The sequence below is a fragment of the Daphnia magna genome, linkage group LG1 (assembly GCF_020631705.1).
Source record: "Daphnia magna isolate NIES linkage group LG1, ASM2063170v1.1, whole genome shotgun sequence".
Lineage (NCBI taxonomy): Eukaryota > Metazoa > Arthropoda > Branchiopoda > Diplostraca > Daphniidae > Daphnia > Daphnia magna.
The window spans coordinates 16,119,260-16,138,026 of NC_059182.1; the positions used below are offsets into that span (position 1 = coordinate 16,119,260).

General features: G+C 39.2%; 1 protein-coding gene across 2 annotated transcripts; it reads right to left on the minus strand.

The window, feature by feature from the left end:
* Nucleotides 1-1,154: 1,154 nt before the first annotated feature.
* LOC116934045 (uncharacterized protein ZK1073.1) lies at nt 1,155-8,370 on the minus strand. Of its 2 annotated transcripts, XM_032941679.2 has the most exons (12): nt 8,194-8,370; nt 7,982-8,127; nt 6,074-6,133; nt 5,480-5,543; nt 5,074-5,191; nt 4,520-4,730; nt 4,024-4,101; nt 3,485-3,496; nt 3,170-3,279; nt 2,210-2,381; nt 1,718-1,826; nt 1,155-1,636 (listed from the first exon to the last, which is right to left on the minus strand). In XM_032941679.2, exons 2-12 carry the CDS (start codon nt 8,036-8,038, stop codon nt 1,527-1,529), a joined length of 1,101 nt encoding a protein of 366 aa, XP_032797570.1. In that variant the 5' UTR covers nt 8,039-8,127; nt 8,194-8,370; the 3' UTR covers nt 1,155-1,526. The 2 variants fall into 2 exon arrangements, with proteins under 2 accessions (XP_032797570.1, XP_032797576.1); XM_032941685.2 differs by lacking the exons at nt 7,982-8,127; nt 8,194-8,370 and adding an exon at nt 6,507-6,592.
* Between the last annotated feature and the right edge of the window lie 10,397 nt (nt 8,371-18,767).

Sequence of the window (18,767 nt, forward strand, 5' to 3'; positions counted from 1 at the left end):
ATGAAGACATCCTATATATTCCTTGTTTCCCTGGTGGGTATATTTGCTGGATTCCATTTTCTTCCTTTCTCATCAATTCCTGAAAAGGAACAAGCCACCTGTTTAAGCACACTTTAAAACACCCTGAAAATTTTTTCTCACTTTCTTCTTTTCAGCTTAGGTTCAAACATTGAAGACAATTGTTACATCAATCCAAGATAAACATCAATTTCAATATGATGTGAAATACTGATATTAACAAACTTCACGCAGTAGGTAACATTCCTGTAAAATGGAAAGATGAATGCAAAGTCATACACAATTTTATTAGGGTTATTGGGCTAAAATTTACAAATAAGTTTTTTCTCTTTTCACAAGTTTTTTACGACGACAAAAAGCTCGTCCTTTCTGTAGCCAACTTAGGCCTCAATAGACCATGGCCTACTAAATGGTTAAGGCCAGTAAACTTCAATCTTTCCTATGAAGGCGAGAGGATTTGCTACCAAAGCCAATCAGAATCCTTTCTGATCACGTGCCGATTAGGGCCAATCAGGAGAGGAAGGATACAACGACGCCATCTAGCGCTCGATAGTGTGACTCCTTAAATAATAACAATTTACAGTTTTTTTTTAGGACAGGAAAAAAGGCAGAGAAAGAGAGCAATGGGTTGGGTTGGTGACGGTAAGAGTTTTCCCTTAAAGGCTCGTTCAGACTACAGGATCATCTCAAGCACAATGCTGAAGGAATCCAGACGAAACACGACTTTGGATAATGTTTAGTAAAATATCCATAGAACATGAACAACAAATGGATATGGATATGGAGAATAGTGTCCGGAAACATTCACGTAACTCCCTTTTTTTCATTATTCACTTGAGAGTCCTATATGATATGCTAAACTGAAAGTCACAAAACTTTTTATTTTTATTATCCAATTCTGAGAATGTCAACGACATCCGTGGAAACACAAATAAAATCATGCTTTAACAGCCCGAAACACTGGAATGGTCGATCGGGCAGATTGTCCTCGAACAAACCGTGAAGAAAAAAGAAGAAAACATCGATGGCATTTTGGCCATTGTCAATAACATCTATCATGAGTAAAAAATGAACCGCGTCCTCTGTCAACTTCCTTAATATGGAACTAAACAGGAGAATGTGTTTGCAGATGTATGTATAAGGAAAACAATGGCTTTTATTTCGCTGAATCTTTACGGTATCTCAACCGCTACATGAAATTGTTGTCTTCTTTTGCGGAGAAGAGAAAAACCGAAATAAACTAAGAACAAAACAGAACTCGTTCCAGTGCCAAAGGTTTGACGATCAGGAAATATGGCAATAGGGAGAATGACTATACTAATCGAACGTATACCACATGAAAGAAAGTTATAAACTATTTTCTATAAGCAACCAAATATATATACTATATATATAGTCGCAAGGGAAAGAAAATTGCTTTCTAAAGTAAAGTTAACCAGCAGAAAACGAAATATACTTTTTACGATGTCATCGATATTCGATATTTGTACTGCTGTTGCTTATAGTTATCATTCCTTTTTAGCCAGACTAAGACGTCGTACGTTGGGGATATCATACTCCTCCATGGACATCGCACGGGATCGTCGGCGACCAGCCTCCAAGTCTTGGGCGTCAGAGCCTGAGATTTTTTATTAAAAAATGTTAGTGTTAAGCAAAAGTGGTACAAGAATTTTTATTTCGTGTTGATGTTTGCACTCACTTTGCGATGTGGTGCGACTGCGCGAGCTCCAACTTCCAGTTACCGAAAGGGAGCTCAACTTTCCAAGCCCCTGGACATAGAGAACTAAGTTGTGCGCAAACTTCTCCGGCTGGAAAAAATTCACATTTTAAATTAATTTTTTATTTGCGGATTTTCTCACAGTGCTGTGTTGTAGAATTCTATCCTACACACTTAAAATAATAGCATAATACATAATCCTCCTCATTTATTCGCCTACTTGGTCAAGGAGAGAGGAGTCGAAGCGCCCTTTTAATGTAATAAAGACCAAATTACTGACCACAAAGGCTGTTACACTCATGGTCAACCTCATTTTCTGACACTGAATAGTCTCGTATTAGGTTTCGCTTACAGTCCTGACCAAGGCGACGGAAAGAGAGGTGTCCAGTTTGATTATACTCCAACGTCAACGACATCAATTGTACGTACAAAAGTGGAGAACAGAATATGCGTAGCAAAAGCAGATGGACTTACAGCTTCCATGAGAACGTCGCCTACTCCGTCAATTAAGACGAGCGTCGATTTCGTTTTGTTCATGTGATTGGCCATGGTGCGTACTGTATGTAAATGAGAAGCCAAGCTTCCGGCCACCAGCATGACGTCAGTCTTGAGCTGCGACTCGAGCACTTCGCTTAAATCCGTCCGACTGTATTATACAGAGAAAATAAAAATAAAAAAAAACGGTATTTGAATACGTTGGCTAATAATAATCAGATGGAAGCTTAGTCTTTTAAGCCGATCAGGAGAAACCCAGCCCTCGACATTTATGCCGTACAGTCTTTGAGTATTATTTTAGATTCTATCTAATGCCAACAAACTGTTCCTTTAATACCAAAAAGTCAAAAGGGGGGGGGAAATAAAGCCCAAGAAAAGACAAGATTGATTGGCAAACGAGAGAAGAAAGCCTACGCCTATGCAAACCGAAAATAAAAGAACGACATGCAATCAGTTTCTGTCTGCAGTAGTTCTTCCAGTACAGCATGTTGCATCATTGAGAACACTGTCTTTTGATGCGTCTGTGTACGAAAAAGATTGTGAAACAGCCATGACACACGATTCCTTCAAACTACTTTTTCATCTGCCCATTTATCTCTTCCTTTCTCTCGTCCACATTGCCGATTCACGCCACTTTCTTGTCCTTTAGAAATATATCTTTTAAATAAAAGGGGATGAAAAAAAAAAAGAGGAACGAATCGCATTCTCACTCCGGTGAGCCAGCAAGAGTATAAAAGGAAAGTAGCAAGCTGATTACATGGAAATAGAAAGGGCAAATAGGACGTCAATAGAATAAAAAGTAATCCACTAGCTATGCTACCCGGATCTTATAGACGAAAAGAAAAGAACAAAAAAGGATTTGGAAAAGACAGGAGAAGCTGGCCACTAATAGACCCGCGGGTACAATCAAAAAATGTAGGATGGTGCTGTGGTCAATACTTGAGAAAGGTTTCCACATAGCGGCGTAGATTCTTGGGATTGATGGTACTGCGCAACTTGTGTTGGTACTCGGTGATCACCTTTTCTTTGTTCTCAGACTGTTCCAGTTGCTAAAATTCACAAGAAAAGAAACATGAGACTTACAAAAAAAATTATTACGGTATGGAAAAGAACAAAACAATCAAAGTCTTTTTTTTTGTGTGTGATGCCCTTCACCAGAGAAACGTTCTGATTCAATTTTTGGTTTCTCTTTTTTTTCCCCTTTTCGGGTGAGATACTGCGCACAAGGGAGAAAGAGAATTTTTGGTTTCTTACCTCTTCCAACGACTGCAACGCGTAATGACGTCGTTCGTAATCCATTGAGACGTCGCCCCAGGTGGCGTTCACGACACGCAGACAAGAAAAAAAAAAGGAACGGCAAATGAGGCAAATTATTTCATTAAATAGTCTGTCGTTTAACGACTATTTAGTCGACTACAAATAATTGAAAATGTCAACACACAAAAAAATAGTTCATGGACATTTCAATAGCAAACCCACAAAAAAAAAAGAATTATTACAGCGCTACACGAAACCTCAAAAAAATTGATTAGGCTTTGTTGTAGTTGATCGGTGTCGTGAGACTAAAACCCCTTCCATGGAAGTCTGTCACGTCAGGCCATTTAAAAAAACGACCGAGACGGAGAAAGCGAAAATAGCGTTTCCTCTATCGGTGGTGATTAAATTAGCGTGACAATCATTTAGCCTTGGACAAAAAACGCTTTGCGTAACGCGACACGATAAAGAAATGAGACCAAAAAAAAAAAGGAAAGGCTAAAAGAGAAGCTGGATAAGTAAAAATAACAGTAACTTACACGTCCAAATTTGTGAAAGACCAAATATTGCTCTGCAGTGGGATTCATTCCGACGTGAGCCAGCTTCCAGTTGATCAGCTGGTTTGCATAGACGCCGTAGAAAGTGAAGACGTGAGGAAAAATGAAGTGAAATTGATTAGCCGTACAAAAAACGAAAGAATAACATTTCAAATTCGTTCGCAATTCGTTAGTTTCTCTTTAATATTCTGTTTCAATTTTTGGATTTCCTGCCTCGTTTGACATGTCAGTCACGCATAAGCTCGTTTTCCGTTCGTTCTAAATGGAAAGCAGGAAATCTTGACGGTAAAGCCATCAAACAAATGGACGCTGATGCAATCACTATGAATCCCAAAAGGGAAACAAGAATTAAATCCGTTTAACGAATGAAAACGGAATTTTCTTGTAAAACTAAAAGCATTTTTTTTTTCGGTGGCTTTCGTGGGAACCGAGTTGCGACATAACCGAAGCGCGCATGCATCGATAAACACGTACGCACCTTATCACGAAAGTACTCCATAACACCAGCGACGGTAGACGTGCAATGAATCAGGATCAATCCGAGGCTGCGTTCAGGATAATCCATGCCAAATCGCGCTAGAATATTGGCACCGGCTCCTTCGCCTAGTCCGATGACGTAAGGGATAGACAGGGCGTCTAGGATATCGACCAATCCGTGACCGATAGTCCTCATATCCGGAAACTGGAAACTGATAGACACAAAAAGATTTTTAAAGTCTCACTTTTACGAAAAACATCAAAGATAAAAGTCATGGTCGATTAACTCCGGGATAAAAATGGTAAAGAGGACTTCAAACGGACAAACAATCGCCAAGTGCAGACACACACACACACATACACACACGAAATCAATCGTTTTCCGTTTTACATCTAACAGCACGGAAGACGACGCTTTCAACGTGACTTGGCATCCAGATTTTGAGCCCATTGTACTGTATCAAGTCTCTGTAAAGGTCCGCTTTTAGAAAACAAAGCAAGTCTGTGTGTGTGTGAGGTTAAGGAAGGGAAGAGAGAGAGAGAGAATAGACATACTCTTCAGGCAGATCGGCTGCATGATCTTCTTGACCCGGTAAGTCGACATGAACGAAGATGGACCGCTCTTTGACGTCGAGCATCGACGGGTGATCGACAAACTTGATGAATTCATCATCTGTTCATTCGTAGGTTTTGTTTTATTCACATGAAAAGATAAAAATTTAAATCAAATCAAGAAAACATGTTGGCTGAATTTACACGCGATCGAATTTAGATTTAAACGGAGTCACTATAGCAACTTATCACGGCCTTCGGGAGACCTTTTAAACGATCCCGAATGTTTAGCAATTTACTTCACCGACATACTGTATTCTTGATGCCTTAGGGATGGCCTCTTCAGCAAAACGTTGATACGAGTAGACAGAAAGGAGGAGAACGAGAAAGAAAAGTTTTCGGGACTTACGATTCGATCCCATGTCGTGAACAGTCAGGAAAACGGGCTTGGAGTTGACATGTTGCAGCGATCCCTTCGGTAGGTCGTAGTGATTTTGATTTTCCAATTTTTTTGGAGGGGAAGATATTTCGTCCGTTTCAAAGTGGACCGGAAACAAACAAGAAAACAAATGGTATAAGCAAAACAAACAAATGCGTAACAAAGAACGAGTCGCAACCCACAGTGAACCATCAAAACTCTTACTGGATTTTTGTTCTCTTCCTCTTGCTTTTATTTTGTTCAGTAATAATAAACGGATGGACAAGGATGAAGGGGGGGGGGGGTGAGCAATTTCTGTAATCATTACGAGAGCGAAGGGAAAACGCGTGCCCCGCTGGCACGATGATTAATCAATCACCCAGTGAGCTTCTGCCCACATGTTCACGACTCGGGAGAAAAACAACCCGTCATTTGCTCTTCGACGGACATAACCGCCGTCCTTATTTCGTTCTACTCTCTCCGACAAATTGAAAACATTTTGTTTTCCTTTTTTATCAAAAAGTTTCTTTTAATGTTCTGTATTTCATGTTCATTTCCCCCCCACCAACCAAAACTTTTATTTACCTGGATGTGAACAGTCAAAAGTCCGCAGTTGCTAGTGCTGACGATCTTTTTCTGTACAGGCTGTAAAATGAAAAAAAGAAAATGTTCAAAATTTTAGATATTTGTCATCGAGTGTGTACCGATCACTTTCCAGACAAACATTAGAAAAAAGCTCAGTAATTTTTTTCTTCTATTTTAGTTATTTAAAAAAATATTTTGACTGAACTGGATTTTGTCCAAAAACAAAACAAAAAGAAACGTGAACCGATCAAGTCTGATAGGCGAAGTCAAAGCGCCACAAACTACTCGGCACTGACGATCGATAATAAACCCATTCAAGAAAATGGGCTTTTGTCCGTCGTCAAAAACGAATCATAAACTACACGTAAATGAGGGAAAGTTAAACACGATAAATCAAAAAAGATTAAGGAAAATTATAAATTAACGAATGTACTTTGTATACTGGTCACTAAAAATGCGATTCCACCAATGTCTGAGGCCATGAGCATAGTCTTCTATATTAACGGTCATAAAGCAGGGAACAATTTTATGTACTCGAGCAAATTAAAACACCCAGCCACCTTCAGCTTCTGCAAGGCAATCGTACCTAGGCTGTCAACGTTGCCACTTTCTATTTAAACAAATAAAAATTCCATTTTCTGAGAACAGTTTCCTTGCATCGAGATTACAAAGAATTTTTGAGTAGCTTGAGGTGTTGAAAGTTTATTACTTCCTGAATTGCGTGTTTTTCGGTAATATTATTAAAATTTGAATTAATCATTGTTATATGGCAACACCGACAGCCTAGGTACGATTGCCTTGCGGCGGCTGAGGGTGGCCCGGTGGCTGGGTGTTTTGATTCGATCGAGTACACAGAAGCACAGACTACGAAGTAAAGACCGCTATCCTCTATCTCACCGTGTAGGCGATGCTCGGTCTTACCGCTAGGGGCGCGGGAGTATACTTTCTGAAATTTTTCTACTTTTTCTAATGTTAGTACTGAATACGTGCTTCACACACACGTATTGGCGGGAATTGTATTTAACTTTACGTTATCAACTGAACACCTTAATTTTCTAGATCCCCTTCCTGTATCCCGTGAATTATTTCAAAATTTTATTCTAATTCTTTGGTATGGTAATAAAATTATACATTTACCCCCTCTTTTCCCTATTTTTCAGATGTGTTCCCATCTTGCAGGGTTTCACGATGGGCTCTATACATACCCCTCTTTTCCCTATTTTTCAGATGTGTTCCCATCGTGCAGGGTTTCACGATGGGCTCTATACATCTGAAAAATAGGGAAAAGAGGGGGTAAATGTATAATTTTATTACCATACCAAAGAATTAGAATAAAATTTTGAAATAATTCACGGGATACAGGAAGGGGATCTAGAAAATTAAGGTGTACAGTTGATGACGTAAAGTTAAATACAATTCCCGCCAATACGTGTGTGTGAAGCACGTATTCAGTACTAATATTAGAAAAAGTAGAAAAATTTTCAGAAAGTATACTCCCGCGCCCCTAGCGGTAAGACCGAGCATCGCCTACTTGATTTCTCTCAGCCTTATGGCGATGATAGCGGTCTTTACTTCGTAGTCTGTGACAGAAGGTTCCCCGCTTTATTGCCGTCACTGGCTAAGACCACGAGATCAAAATTTTTGACAAGACAGCAAAGATCGCTGATTCCCTGTTGTGCGATTATCAAACGACAGCTTCCACCAGCTGATAATATAATACGATGATAACAAGATAAAGAAGAATAAAAAAGAAACGAGTAACATTGAAAAGGAAGGATCAATCATCGGTCAAAAACATCAATCAATCCGGTCCAGAAAAACCACTTTTTCTCTTACCAATCAAACAGTTTTGAAAAAAAAAAAGAAGAAAAGAATGAACTATTAATGCTTAAACTTAAAAACAATGACCTCTGGACTGTCGACGTGCACCGCGTCGCCGTTCTTAAAAGTGCTTTCTGTCGCCATGATTCTGTGGACCAAGAACAACTTTTAGACACCACTTGATCGCCACAGCAGCACGGCACACACCAGCGGAACACAAAAAAATTCAATCTCTAAATAGGAAAATATTCGAGAAATAAAAAAAAAGTAAAATAAAAAAATCTCTGTTTGAAACCGACGTTGACGGTGGAAGCTCCGGAGAAAGACTGGATCTGTGGTTGCGATCCTGCTTGTGTTCTCTCCCGTTATTCCAAGACTTTTGTTGGAGGACAGGAAAAAGAGACCTTCGAAGACAGCGCACGCTCCCCTATCGATTTGCACTGAGCCACTTGGCGTGGAATGAGAACCTTAAAAGTTTCGTCTGCAAACAGAAAAAAAACGGAGAATATACAAATCCTACATAGTCGGGGGCTGCAAGTTTCTTTACGTGTAGCTAAAAAAAAACAGCTCTTTTACTGTGTATTGACGGATGGTATGAGTCTACGGCAGAGGCTTAGATAACTTATTGGTTCGATTTTTTTCATTTCTAACCCCTACCCCTACGGACGTATATTTTCTTAACTCTTCCTTTAACGTCAATTACTATTTTACCACGATGTGGCATACGGTTAAGCAACCCTATTGCCTCACGCTCAAATGAAACGAATAGAGACAAAGTTTTTCTGATTCAGTCAAACGAGGGGATTGAACGTTAGTTTCCATGTCAAAGCAAGTCAGAATGTAGCTTAATACTGAGTCTTTATTGTGTACACGTTAAAACTAATAAGATTGCTTAACCGTCTGCCACATCCTGGTAAAATAGCAAATGACGTTAAGAATAAAAGTTAAGTAAATATGGGCGGAGGGTTAGGGGGGGTAAGGAAAAAAAATCAAAAAAATAAGATATCTCAACCTCTGCATTCCATGGGTTCATACCATCCGCCAATACACAATAAAAGGGCAGGTTTTTTTTAACTGCACGTGAAAAAAACTTGCAGCCACGACTTTAGATAGCTGGTGATAGATAGTCAGTTGACCCATTTCAATGTCGACGCGTGGGTTTTGTTATGGATAAGGGTGATGTTTGCGGACGTAAATGGTGAATATCTTTTTTGGCAGGAATAACACATTTTGTTTTGTTTGTCGCAAAAAAAAACCATCCCTGTCATTGTCATGCGGCGGATGTTGTACACACACACTGAAGAGTCTCAAAGTCGATACGACCCACGCTAAGGGAATAGATTTATTTTTGATTTCCTTGTAAGTGTTTTTTTTTTTTCTGCAATTGAATTGTGCGGTTTCTTTGCCAACAAACCACACGGGGGAAATACAAATACTCAGATGCAAAGCACATATCAGTTGATTTCTCTAGCTCATTCAGTTGGCTTTGCCACAGGGCTTAATATGAAGGTCACAAACGTCATTTGTTTCCATCGGCAAAAACAGTTTCGCAAACTCATTTCGCTGTCCTTTTTCTACTCGGGAGTGCTTGAGCAAACCAAAGTCGACTGCAAATGAGAGGGTTTTCAAGGCAACAGACTCATTAAAAACTAGCTTCCAATGTCCCGTAGACGCACAACCCAAGGTAATTATTGTTTAGATCTGTTTGAGCGATATCACCGATATATCAAGGGTACACTTGGTCTTCTCAAAGCACCCTTCAACGTTGATGAAAAGGATGCTTATTCGCTGACGGATATTTTGGCCAGCTTAAATTTTCCTTCGACGGTGTTGTGTAATTAATCGAGCAATTGACGTGGGGGGGTGTAGGTATACGACCCCGTTTTCCCCACCCGTCTGATAAATGCGAGGAACACATTAGATATGAACTGAGTTGGCCATCAATTACGTAACCCGGTGATCCGGTGTCGGTTAGCAACCGGAGAAAATAACAATGACGATAGATGAAAGGGCGTTTTCAAAAGAATTCTTTTGTAATAACACGGGAAGGTTTCCGACGCATTAGATGGCCGGATCTAATTGATCCGTCCAGTTTCACGTCGTGCTGACTGCCGTCAAATTCTGGGAATCAAACGGTTTTTATTGTCCCTATACTTTTCTCTCTTTAAAAAATAAAAAATAAAAGGAAATTGCATCAAACGGAACTCACTTTGTGCAGCTGCTTTTATTGACGTGCCAGGCGGATTGCCATTGGCAATTGTGGAAGAAGAGGACTAAAGTCACTCGAAAATTTGTTGACAAGAAGAAGATACTCTTTTATTTATTTATTTTTCTTTCGGATGGGATACGTGGGCAGGAAAGTATAGACACGAGCAAGTAGAGATCGTATATACTGTGCTACTATAGACTCATTCCGGAACCTCCAATCCGGAAGAAAAAGAGTTAAAACCTTTTGAGCAATGTGCATAATGCTTTTTTCTTTTTTTAAAGATGTTAAACAGAGCATAGAAAATAACGAAAGACACGTAGACCCCTCACGATGATAAGTTGATATTGCGCAAAAACACAGAGACTGTAAGGAGAGGGGGTGGATCGATATCAACGAGCTTTAAGCATCGCTATCAGGTTGGCTAGAGGGCTATATAAGAATAGCGTGCGACTTTCACCGTCCGCGCCTGTCCCCGTAAAGTTTTATCAGAGCAACGCAGAAATAATGAAGATTTTTTTCTGGAAGGCATCGACAGTTTTGATCATGAAACGTGAGGCCTATAGCATTAGGTGAACAAAATCCGGAATCGTCCGCCCCTGCAGCAGCATTGATGAGATTGTTAATCCTTAGTTAAAACCTATAGTGTATAGGATCTTTACTAGATGGACACGGATACAGAGACACGAAGGGGGGAAGGGACTACCAATTTCGGGAACAATGTCACGGATACATTTCTTGATCATTTGTATACTTACGTCGAATTTTATTTGTTGAGCCTGTTCATCAACTATCGATTTCCTTTCGTTTCAAATTTTGCACCGTTTCCGAGTTGGATCCAATCGTTCACACCCGTTAGCGATATACGTTTCGACTGCGAACGCAATACGGAAAAGTAAATCGCCAAGGTATATTGATTTCACTCCAGGATACAACGTTCCAATATGGCCGGAGTTGAAACCTTTTCGTGTGTGTTCCAAAGTGTCGTCCAAATAAAATAAAAAAATTCGGCTGAACATAATGTAGCATTCCCGACAGGTCCGCACAAGGGAGTCAACGAGTCCGATCTCCATCAGTGCTGTCTGCTTCGATATATATATAGGAAAGAGCTATATCAAGAAAATGTGTTACATGAAAAGAAATAAAACGAGCTTAAGTTTAGGCCCAAAACACAGAAAGACATGGCGAAGACGTTGCAGACATGGACTGTATAAATCAAGCCAGACGGTGCGCGTCCTTTCTTTTTCCTTGACCACATCGTCGCATTGATAAAGGGGGAAAACACACACATCGCTTTAAGGATATAGCAAACTATATGTTTTTGAGCCCAATCGGTCGATCATGTTGTCAAGATGATGGGCCATCGAAAAAAAGGAACCAGCGCCATTGGCTATGGTAGTTCAGCATTTCTCGGCAGACCAGTCCTTTTCACGAAATCGGCAATGTTCTGCGTCCGCCTTCTCTGTCGTATACAACATTAAACAATATTGTTATTTACCTTTCCACCTGCACATATATGTATACACAATAGTCAGCCCCATTGCAAAGAAGGAACGGACCCTGTTATTATCCTTGTGTTCAATCCTTCTTTATATTCCGACTTGCATTCACGATTGAGCAGCTCTTTTCTTCCTGTTTCTTCGTTATTGGCAATTTTGTGTTAGTTTTGTATGTCTTGCAGCTGCAGGAGGGGACAAACGGGATACAAGTGCGTGGAACCAGTCGAGAAACAAACACAAAAGAGTTTGTTTTGAAAGCGGTAAAACCGCATCAGCGGCGGTTGGAGTTGGCGGGTGGGACTCACCTGGAATCGCAGGGCGTTGCGAAATTTGTTACGGTCGTTATGTCTTGTGTTTAGAAATAAACGCAGAGTTTATGTGGGGGAGGTCTGAAACTAAACCAGGACAATTTGTTTTTTTTTTTCTTTTTCGTGTCACCCTTTTTTTTATTTTTTTTTTTCTCTACAATTTGAAATCTGCAGCTATTTTTTATGTTCTAGTATCGTTTAAAACGTTCGTAACGACGTACTTAAGTTCAAAGTAAGTGGCAAAACAAGCGGCTTAAAACTTTCTCCCATGACAGGCAAGGAAAGAGTAGCGGACTCTTAATTGATGATGCTATCCCATTATTTACTCTTTTTTTTCCCTTCGATGCAGCGGCTGAGAAATAAAAAAAAGGGAACGGATTAATGAGATTCTAATCCGATCACCTTGGCCCTTTTTTTTAATTTCATTTTGATCGTTTGGTTTGCTGGTGTTGGATCCTCCAGTAAGATGTGTTTGGGGTTTCTTTTCTCAAACTACGATCAGAGAAAGACATCTAGCGTCCAGTCAACCAACTCTCGCTCACCTGCAGTTGTTACGTGAAAAAAAGAAAACAAACAATACAATAATAAATTCAACTTTGTCCGTAAATGTCAGACATCCCCCCCCCTCCCTTTTCGCCATTCATTCCCGGAGAACGTCGTGAATGGCATTGAATGTATAAGCACCGCTTACACATAAACCCATTTTTTTTTTCATGTCGCTATTATCCTTTTTTCGCTATATTCGTTTATGTTTCCATATCTTTTTGGGCAAAGTTGTTCGACTAGCATGCGGTGTTGTCTCGCTCGAAAGAAAACAAAACGGAGGAGCCATCAGACAATCCCCTGAATCTGTCGTCTGATAGCAGACTCGGACATCAGAAGATAAAAAAATAAAAAATAAAGGAGGAAAACAGAAGAATCCGAAAAAGAAGAGACGCACAACACATCTATTCGTTATAATTGCGTAGGTCTATCTAGTATTTATGCCATCGTGTCGCACAGTAGGAAACAAAAGAAGTGCGTCCGGGAAAAGATTTCTAACCTTCCAATTGCTTTATATCCTTTTTTATTTTAAATCGAATTGTTATATGCGTCCATTTACCTGAGGGTTGACGTATCGTATTCAAAGGTCAGTTCACTATAAATTTCATCTCTGTTTCGCTTTCATTCTTATGCAAGAGATTGTGTTACATACATCAGGCACACACACAGACACCACTTCGACTATATCATTTTCAAGCGGCCAGTTGGAGAAAAGAGGATTACAAGACGCAGAAAAGAGAACAGACTAACGTCTATAGCTTATTTTTTTTATGTATATGTATATGTATGGAGGTTTCATATGCAAAAGAGAGGCAGAGCTGTTGATTTACATTCCCACAATGCCTGGGCTCACGCACGCAAGTCGTCCCAGTCTATAAATATATATGCGATATATATATATACTGATTCTGTGCGTCTGTCTTCAATAAATGTTATATTCAGTGAGTATGTAAATCTGATGGGAGTTTCCTGAAAGAAAAAAAAAAAAAAACGGTTACATACTTCAAAGTCCATTCATCACGCACGCTTTCTTGATGTCGTTTGGCGTTGATGTCAAGGGAGGAGTTTTAATAGTAATTCATATGTTTATACCTAAATTTATTTTACTTTTGATAACTTTAACATTCTTTCCAGAAGTATCCGCAAAAGACAAATAAAAATAAACTCTATTGCGGTTTATTTACGTGCGCCTTTTTTCCGCGTTTTTGCGGAGGCCGAGAATCCGTTTCACGCGTTACGCCTCGTCTACCAGTCAGGCCACCATCCCATGCCATCGTCAATAAATATTTAAAACAAAAAAACAAAAAAAAAAACAAAGAGCCAAGAAACTACAAATAATAACAATAATAGTAAAAAAAAAAAGAAAAAGAAGTGGGGGGAGGTATCTTCTGTTTTTGTGTGTGTTTGTCTTTATGTTTCCTTCAAACGTTTCGATTTCCAATGCTCATCTTTTAACACACACATATTCCCACGGTTCGTTTGATATTTTTGTGTGTGTCTGGCAAGCTCACACACGACATCGTATGCTGATTGTAAACAAGGAAAACTTAAAAACTTAGAGACACACAGAGAGAAAAGAAATGGTGATGGTGCCATATACGTAAAGAAAATATAGTAACCCCCAACACAAGAGACAGGTATATCACGTTGTCCAGGTAAAAGAAGAAAAAAAAGAAAATGCTTTGGGGGGTTTTCTCTGTTTGGCTGGACATGACGAATGGCCGCGCGCGCGCTCCTCGTTTGGTTCCTCCGTTAAAATCGGGAAAATAAAATATTAAAAGGAGGATAGAACGTTTGAATGGGATATACCCAAGTTGCCCGGACCATGCCCCTGCGCCAAATAGAGGAAGGGGAACATTTATAATGCAAAAGAACAACTGTGTGTGTGTGTGTGTGTATGGCCTGGGTATTTCTTTTTTACCGAGGGCGGGCGAGGCAGAGTTTTCTACCGAATAGTTTGGTCGAAAACGAGTGGTGAGGTTGTATGTACAATCATTTGCTGTTGGGCTCATTTTCAACGTTTTTGATTGAAGGCTGAAACATAACAACAACAAAAAAAGGGGGGGTGGGCAGCGATCCAGCTGTGTGTTAGACGGAATTACTGCGTTAGTGTTTTCCTTGTTTCTTGTGTTCCTTGCATTTGGCTGTCAGGACAAATTTAACGAAGATGAAAACAAACGAAAACGTTTCTTTCAACTCCTCCCACGTTTTCTCTTTACAGACTTAACGAATAGTTTCCCTTAAAAAAAAAAACAAGAAAAAGTCTTTTAGCGTCTTCTTCTTTTTCTTTTTATAACCACAGGGTCCCCCCCCCCCCACTATATAAGCCGACAAACTTTGTGATGCTCTACCAATTAAGCAATTGGCTATAGTTTAACCCCCCACTAACTAGTGCCTCCATGAAAGTCGATCTGAGAATCCTCTTCCTCGTAAAATCAAATCTCGAAAGAAATTTTTTTTACAAAAATAATTTAAGATGTTAAGTGTGGGAAAATGCCCCCTCTCTTCCAACTGTCGGAGACGATAAGTCCCAAAGTTTATCCCTCCCCCCCCCCTCCACAATGACTTAATGATGGATTCATTTTTAAGGTTGTTTTGATAGACATTTCCCCACAGAGTAATTTTTGAATGTAATTGCAATGTACCAATCGAAATGAAATAACACGATTAGACGCACCTGTTTGCGTTGCTATTTAAAAATAAAAAAACTGTGAAAAACAAAATCGTTAGAAAATGTTATTACGAGCGAGCGAATAAAAAAAACGTGAGAACTATTTTCAAGAGTTGCAGCTTACGTGTCTACCATACAATTTCCTTCCCGTGTCGAAAGTCAAAAGCCTTTTGGAACAGCAAACGCAAAACTCTCCAATAAAAACTGTGCCGCATTCCGCGGTGGACACGTCCGTGTATTTAGATCCGTTGCCATCGTACCATTGCACGTTTTTCTTTTTCTTATATACACATTCAGGATCGGAGCACAGAATTATATGTATGGAGAACTTCTCCAGCGGAGGGCCAGCATCTCGTTGTATGCGGATTAAATCGGCTTATTGACATTATGCCGTGTTAAAGTTAAGACAGCACTAATATAATCCCTTCAATAAGTCATCGATCAAAATGTTTGGTTCTAGCGAGGAACTTGCTCGAGCTAATTGAAGTCTCAACACAGACGAGAAAGCCGAAGCCAGTCATTTTCGTTCACGTCGACCAGACAACTTTGCCTGATGACAGTTGATGAGAAAATGATTGAAACCGAATCGAATCGTGTCCTCGCCGTATGCAGCACTTGGCGTGCACAGCTATACATAAGACGCATGTGTTTTGAAGATCTACGACGTGCCCTTTTTTTCGGTTCTTAAAACATAAAAAAATCAAATCCTTTTCATCGTTTGGATTTTCATTTCTTTTCGCGGCTTAGCCTGTAATAAAAGCCACGTCTTTTCCCTCAAGAAATAGGTTTCCCTTGAAGAAGGAGAAGGATAAAGGTGAAAGGGGAGAAAACAACAAGAAAATATTATTCCATCTTTATTTTTTTATTTTTTTTTTAATAATATAAAAAGAAAAAAAAAAAATTGGTAAGATGGACCTCCTGGAGTGCGGAAGCTGCTAAAGGATAAAGAAAGAAGAAGACGGAGGAATAGTTTATATACAGAGACGTGTGTGATGAACCCGACCCAGAGCGCCGGTTAATGCCATGTGACGTTGAGGATTTTTTTTATCCCGGTTTTTATTATTATCATTTCGATGCTTATTACTCTGGTCGTCTTATAGTCATCTTATATGGTCGTCGGGGAAAGAAAAAAAAAAAAAGCCGCATGTCATTATTTAGTTTAATGTAGTAATACATAAATATGACGATAAAAGGAAGGGACATTGTTGGGGATTTTTTGTTTCCTTTGGTGTGTAAAGACCTTCGACAGCCACGGGCAATCGTTTCATTCTTGCAACATAGCACAACGTTTTATTTTATTCTTTTTTTTTTAAAACATAATGCGTGATTTTATGTCAATTAAAGTGTTGGGTTGAAGTTAGCGAGATCGCCTCATCGTCTTTATCTGTTGGTACCAGGCAACGATGTCAAATTGATGACGTATAGATAAAAGAAATAATTGGTGCGGTAGGGCGCGCGTGATTCAAATCCAAATCCAAAATGGTTATAAAATTTAATGGGAATAATCGTTTGGGTAGGTGGTGGTGGGTGTATATATTTTTAAATCGAAAAATTGGGAAAGAAATGATTGTTAAACAAAAAAGAAGCAGGTGAGAGATACAGCAATGGAAACGAGACGATGAAATTCGAACTGATGTCTTACAAAAAAAGGGCGGCGCCCGACCGAAAGAAAAGAAAAAAAAAATAAGATGCCGTAATAACAATCAAAAAATAAATAAAATATAAAATAAATGAAAGAAGAGACGCAAGATGAAGCCGAATCGTCCACACCTGTAGCGCATTTGCATATAATACATAAGAAAAGAGAAAAAAAAAGGGGTTCTTATTCCGTAGCCTATGGCTTGAACGGCGTGGAATATCTAGCGGACAAATCAGAAACAAGTCAGATCTAAATATTATTATCTTTTTTTATTATTATTTTCTAAGGAGAAACATTTAACGAGACGGACCCTATATGACACTGTTTTCCATTAACCGAAAAAAAAACATTCTCCAGCGTTTTTATACGTTCGTGTTAAATGCAATTAAGGGTCGGATTCATCACGCAGTACGACACAAAATGTGTTTCTTTTTTCTTTTTCTTCTCCGTTTTGTCCAATAACACACCTGGATGATTTGACTTTCTCATCTGGCACCCCTCCCGTTCTCTCCGACACCCTCCACGTCCAGCCCCTGCGGACACGATTCACCTGGAATCGTTGCAACTCCGTTTTCGAAAGGCTGTGTATATAAAAGAAAATAATAGAACACGACCGAAATATATTTAAAAAAAAAAAGGGGGACAAGAGACAAACGTTGTCGTTTTTCCCTTTTCTTTTCACGTTTTTTTTTTGTATGTCGCTCGATGGAGGAGAAAACAGAATTATATTTCCCTCTTTTATTTTTTTGTGTCCGTTGTGTGGACAAGAATGAAATTCGAGTATTTCACCGATAAGTTTAAACTGCCGCCAAGCCTTTTTTTCTTTTTTTATTAAATAAAATTGATGTGCAAACGATGACGACCGCGCCCTCCTGCAGTGAAACCAACACAAAAAGAAAAGTCGTCTGGAACCCACGTCCTTTTAGATCTTTTTTGTCCAGGTGTGCGCTTTAGAGAAACTCACATCCCAACCCCACTGGAGATAGATGTTGTGCCTATCCTATTCCCCCCATCGACCGGTGTAAAATGGAGAATAAGAAAAACAATGGAAGGAAGGGGGGAAAAAAAGGGCAAACAATTTATGGAAGTGGATGAAATTTAAAAAAACAAAACAAAAGTTGTCATCATCCAGCCATGTTCACCCCCCCCCCTTCTTGTATTTTCATTTCGAAAGAAAAACAATGAAAAAGGGGTGCTTTTTCTTACCTATTACAGACACACACATATGCACGAAGAAGAAAATACAATAAATCGCCCATTGGCGCCACATTATTTTGCTGGAATTCATTTGTTTTTTTTATTTTCGGTTTGTTTCCTTCTACCAAGGAGCGCCTTTTGCTGGTGTTTTTTTTTTTCTGGAACATAATTTACTGTTTGTATCCATTAAAGATATATCTAGCAGACGGATATATGTTCGGCAGCAAATGATAATAGGCACGAGGACAAAAGAGACGAGAATTATTCATAGAAAACAAATGTGAATGAATTTTGATTTTTTGTTGGGGAAGTTTTCAGAAAAAGAAAAGGGACCGGTCATTAACTTGCCATTAGCGTCGCTCGTTAGAGCCAATGAATATATTAAAGGATTGAGAGAGAGAGAGAAATAAAATAAAACGGAATTCTGTTTCTATTTTCTTTGATTCTCCTATAGAACGAAATAGAAGACAATACGTTCCATACCTCTGTAGTGCGCCATTACATTATTTGCGCTTCTCACAATTGCTGTCTGTACCCGGTACTGCACGCACCTGCGATCATTCCTCTTTTTCTTTTGCCATCGATAATGGGATGGGTCTTTTGTTCCTCCCGCGTGACTCTCTTTACGAATCATCTGAACGGAAAAAGAAAAAAAAAAAAAAGAACCGTTTCGGAATTATCGGCCAACCTTACGGAACGAGTAACAACACCTTCCCTTATCTCTCTTTTATTATTTGAATCCCCTTCGTCTTAAATAAATTTAAAAAGAAATTAATTTTTTATATTATATTATATACTGTATATATATTT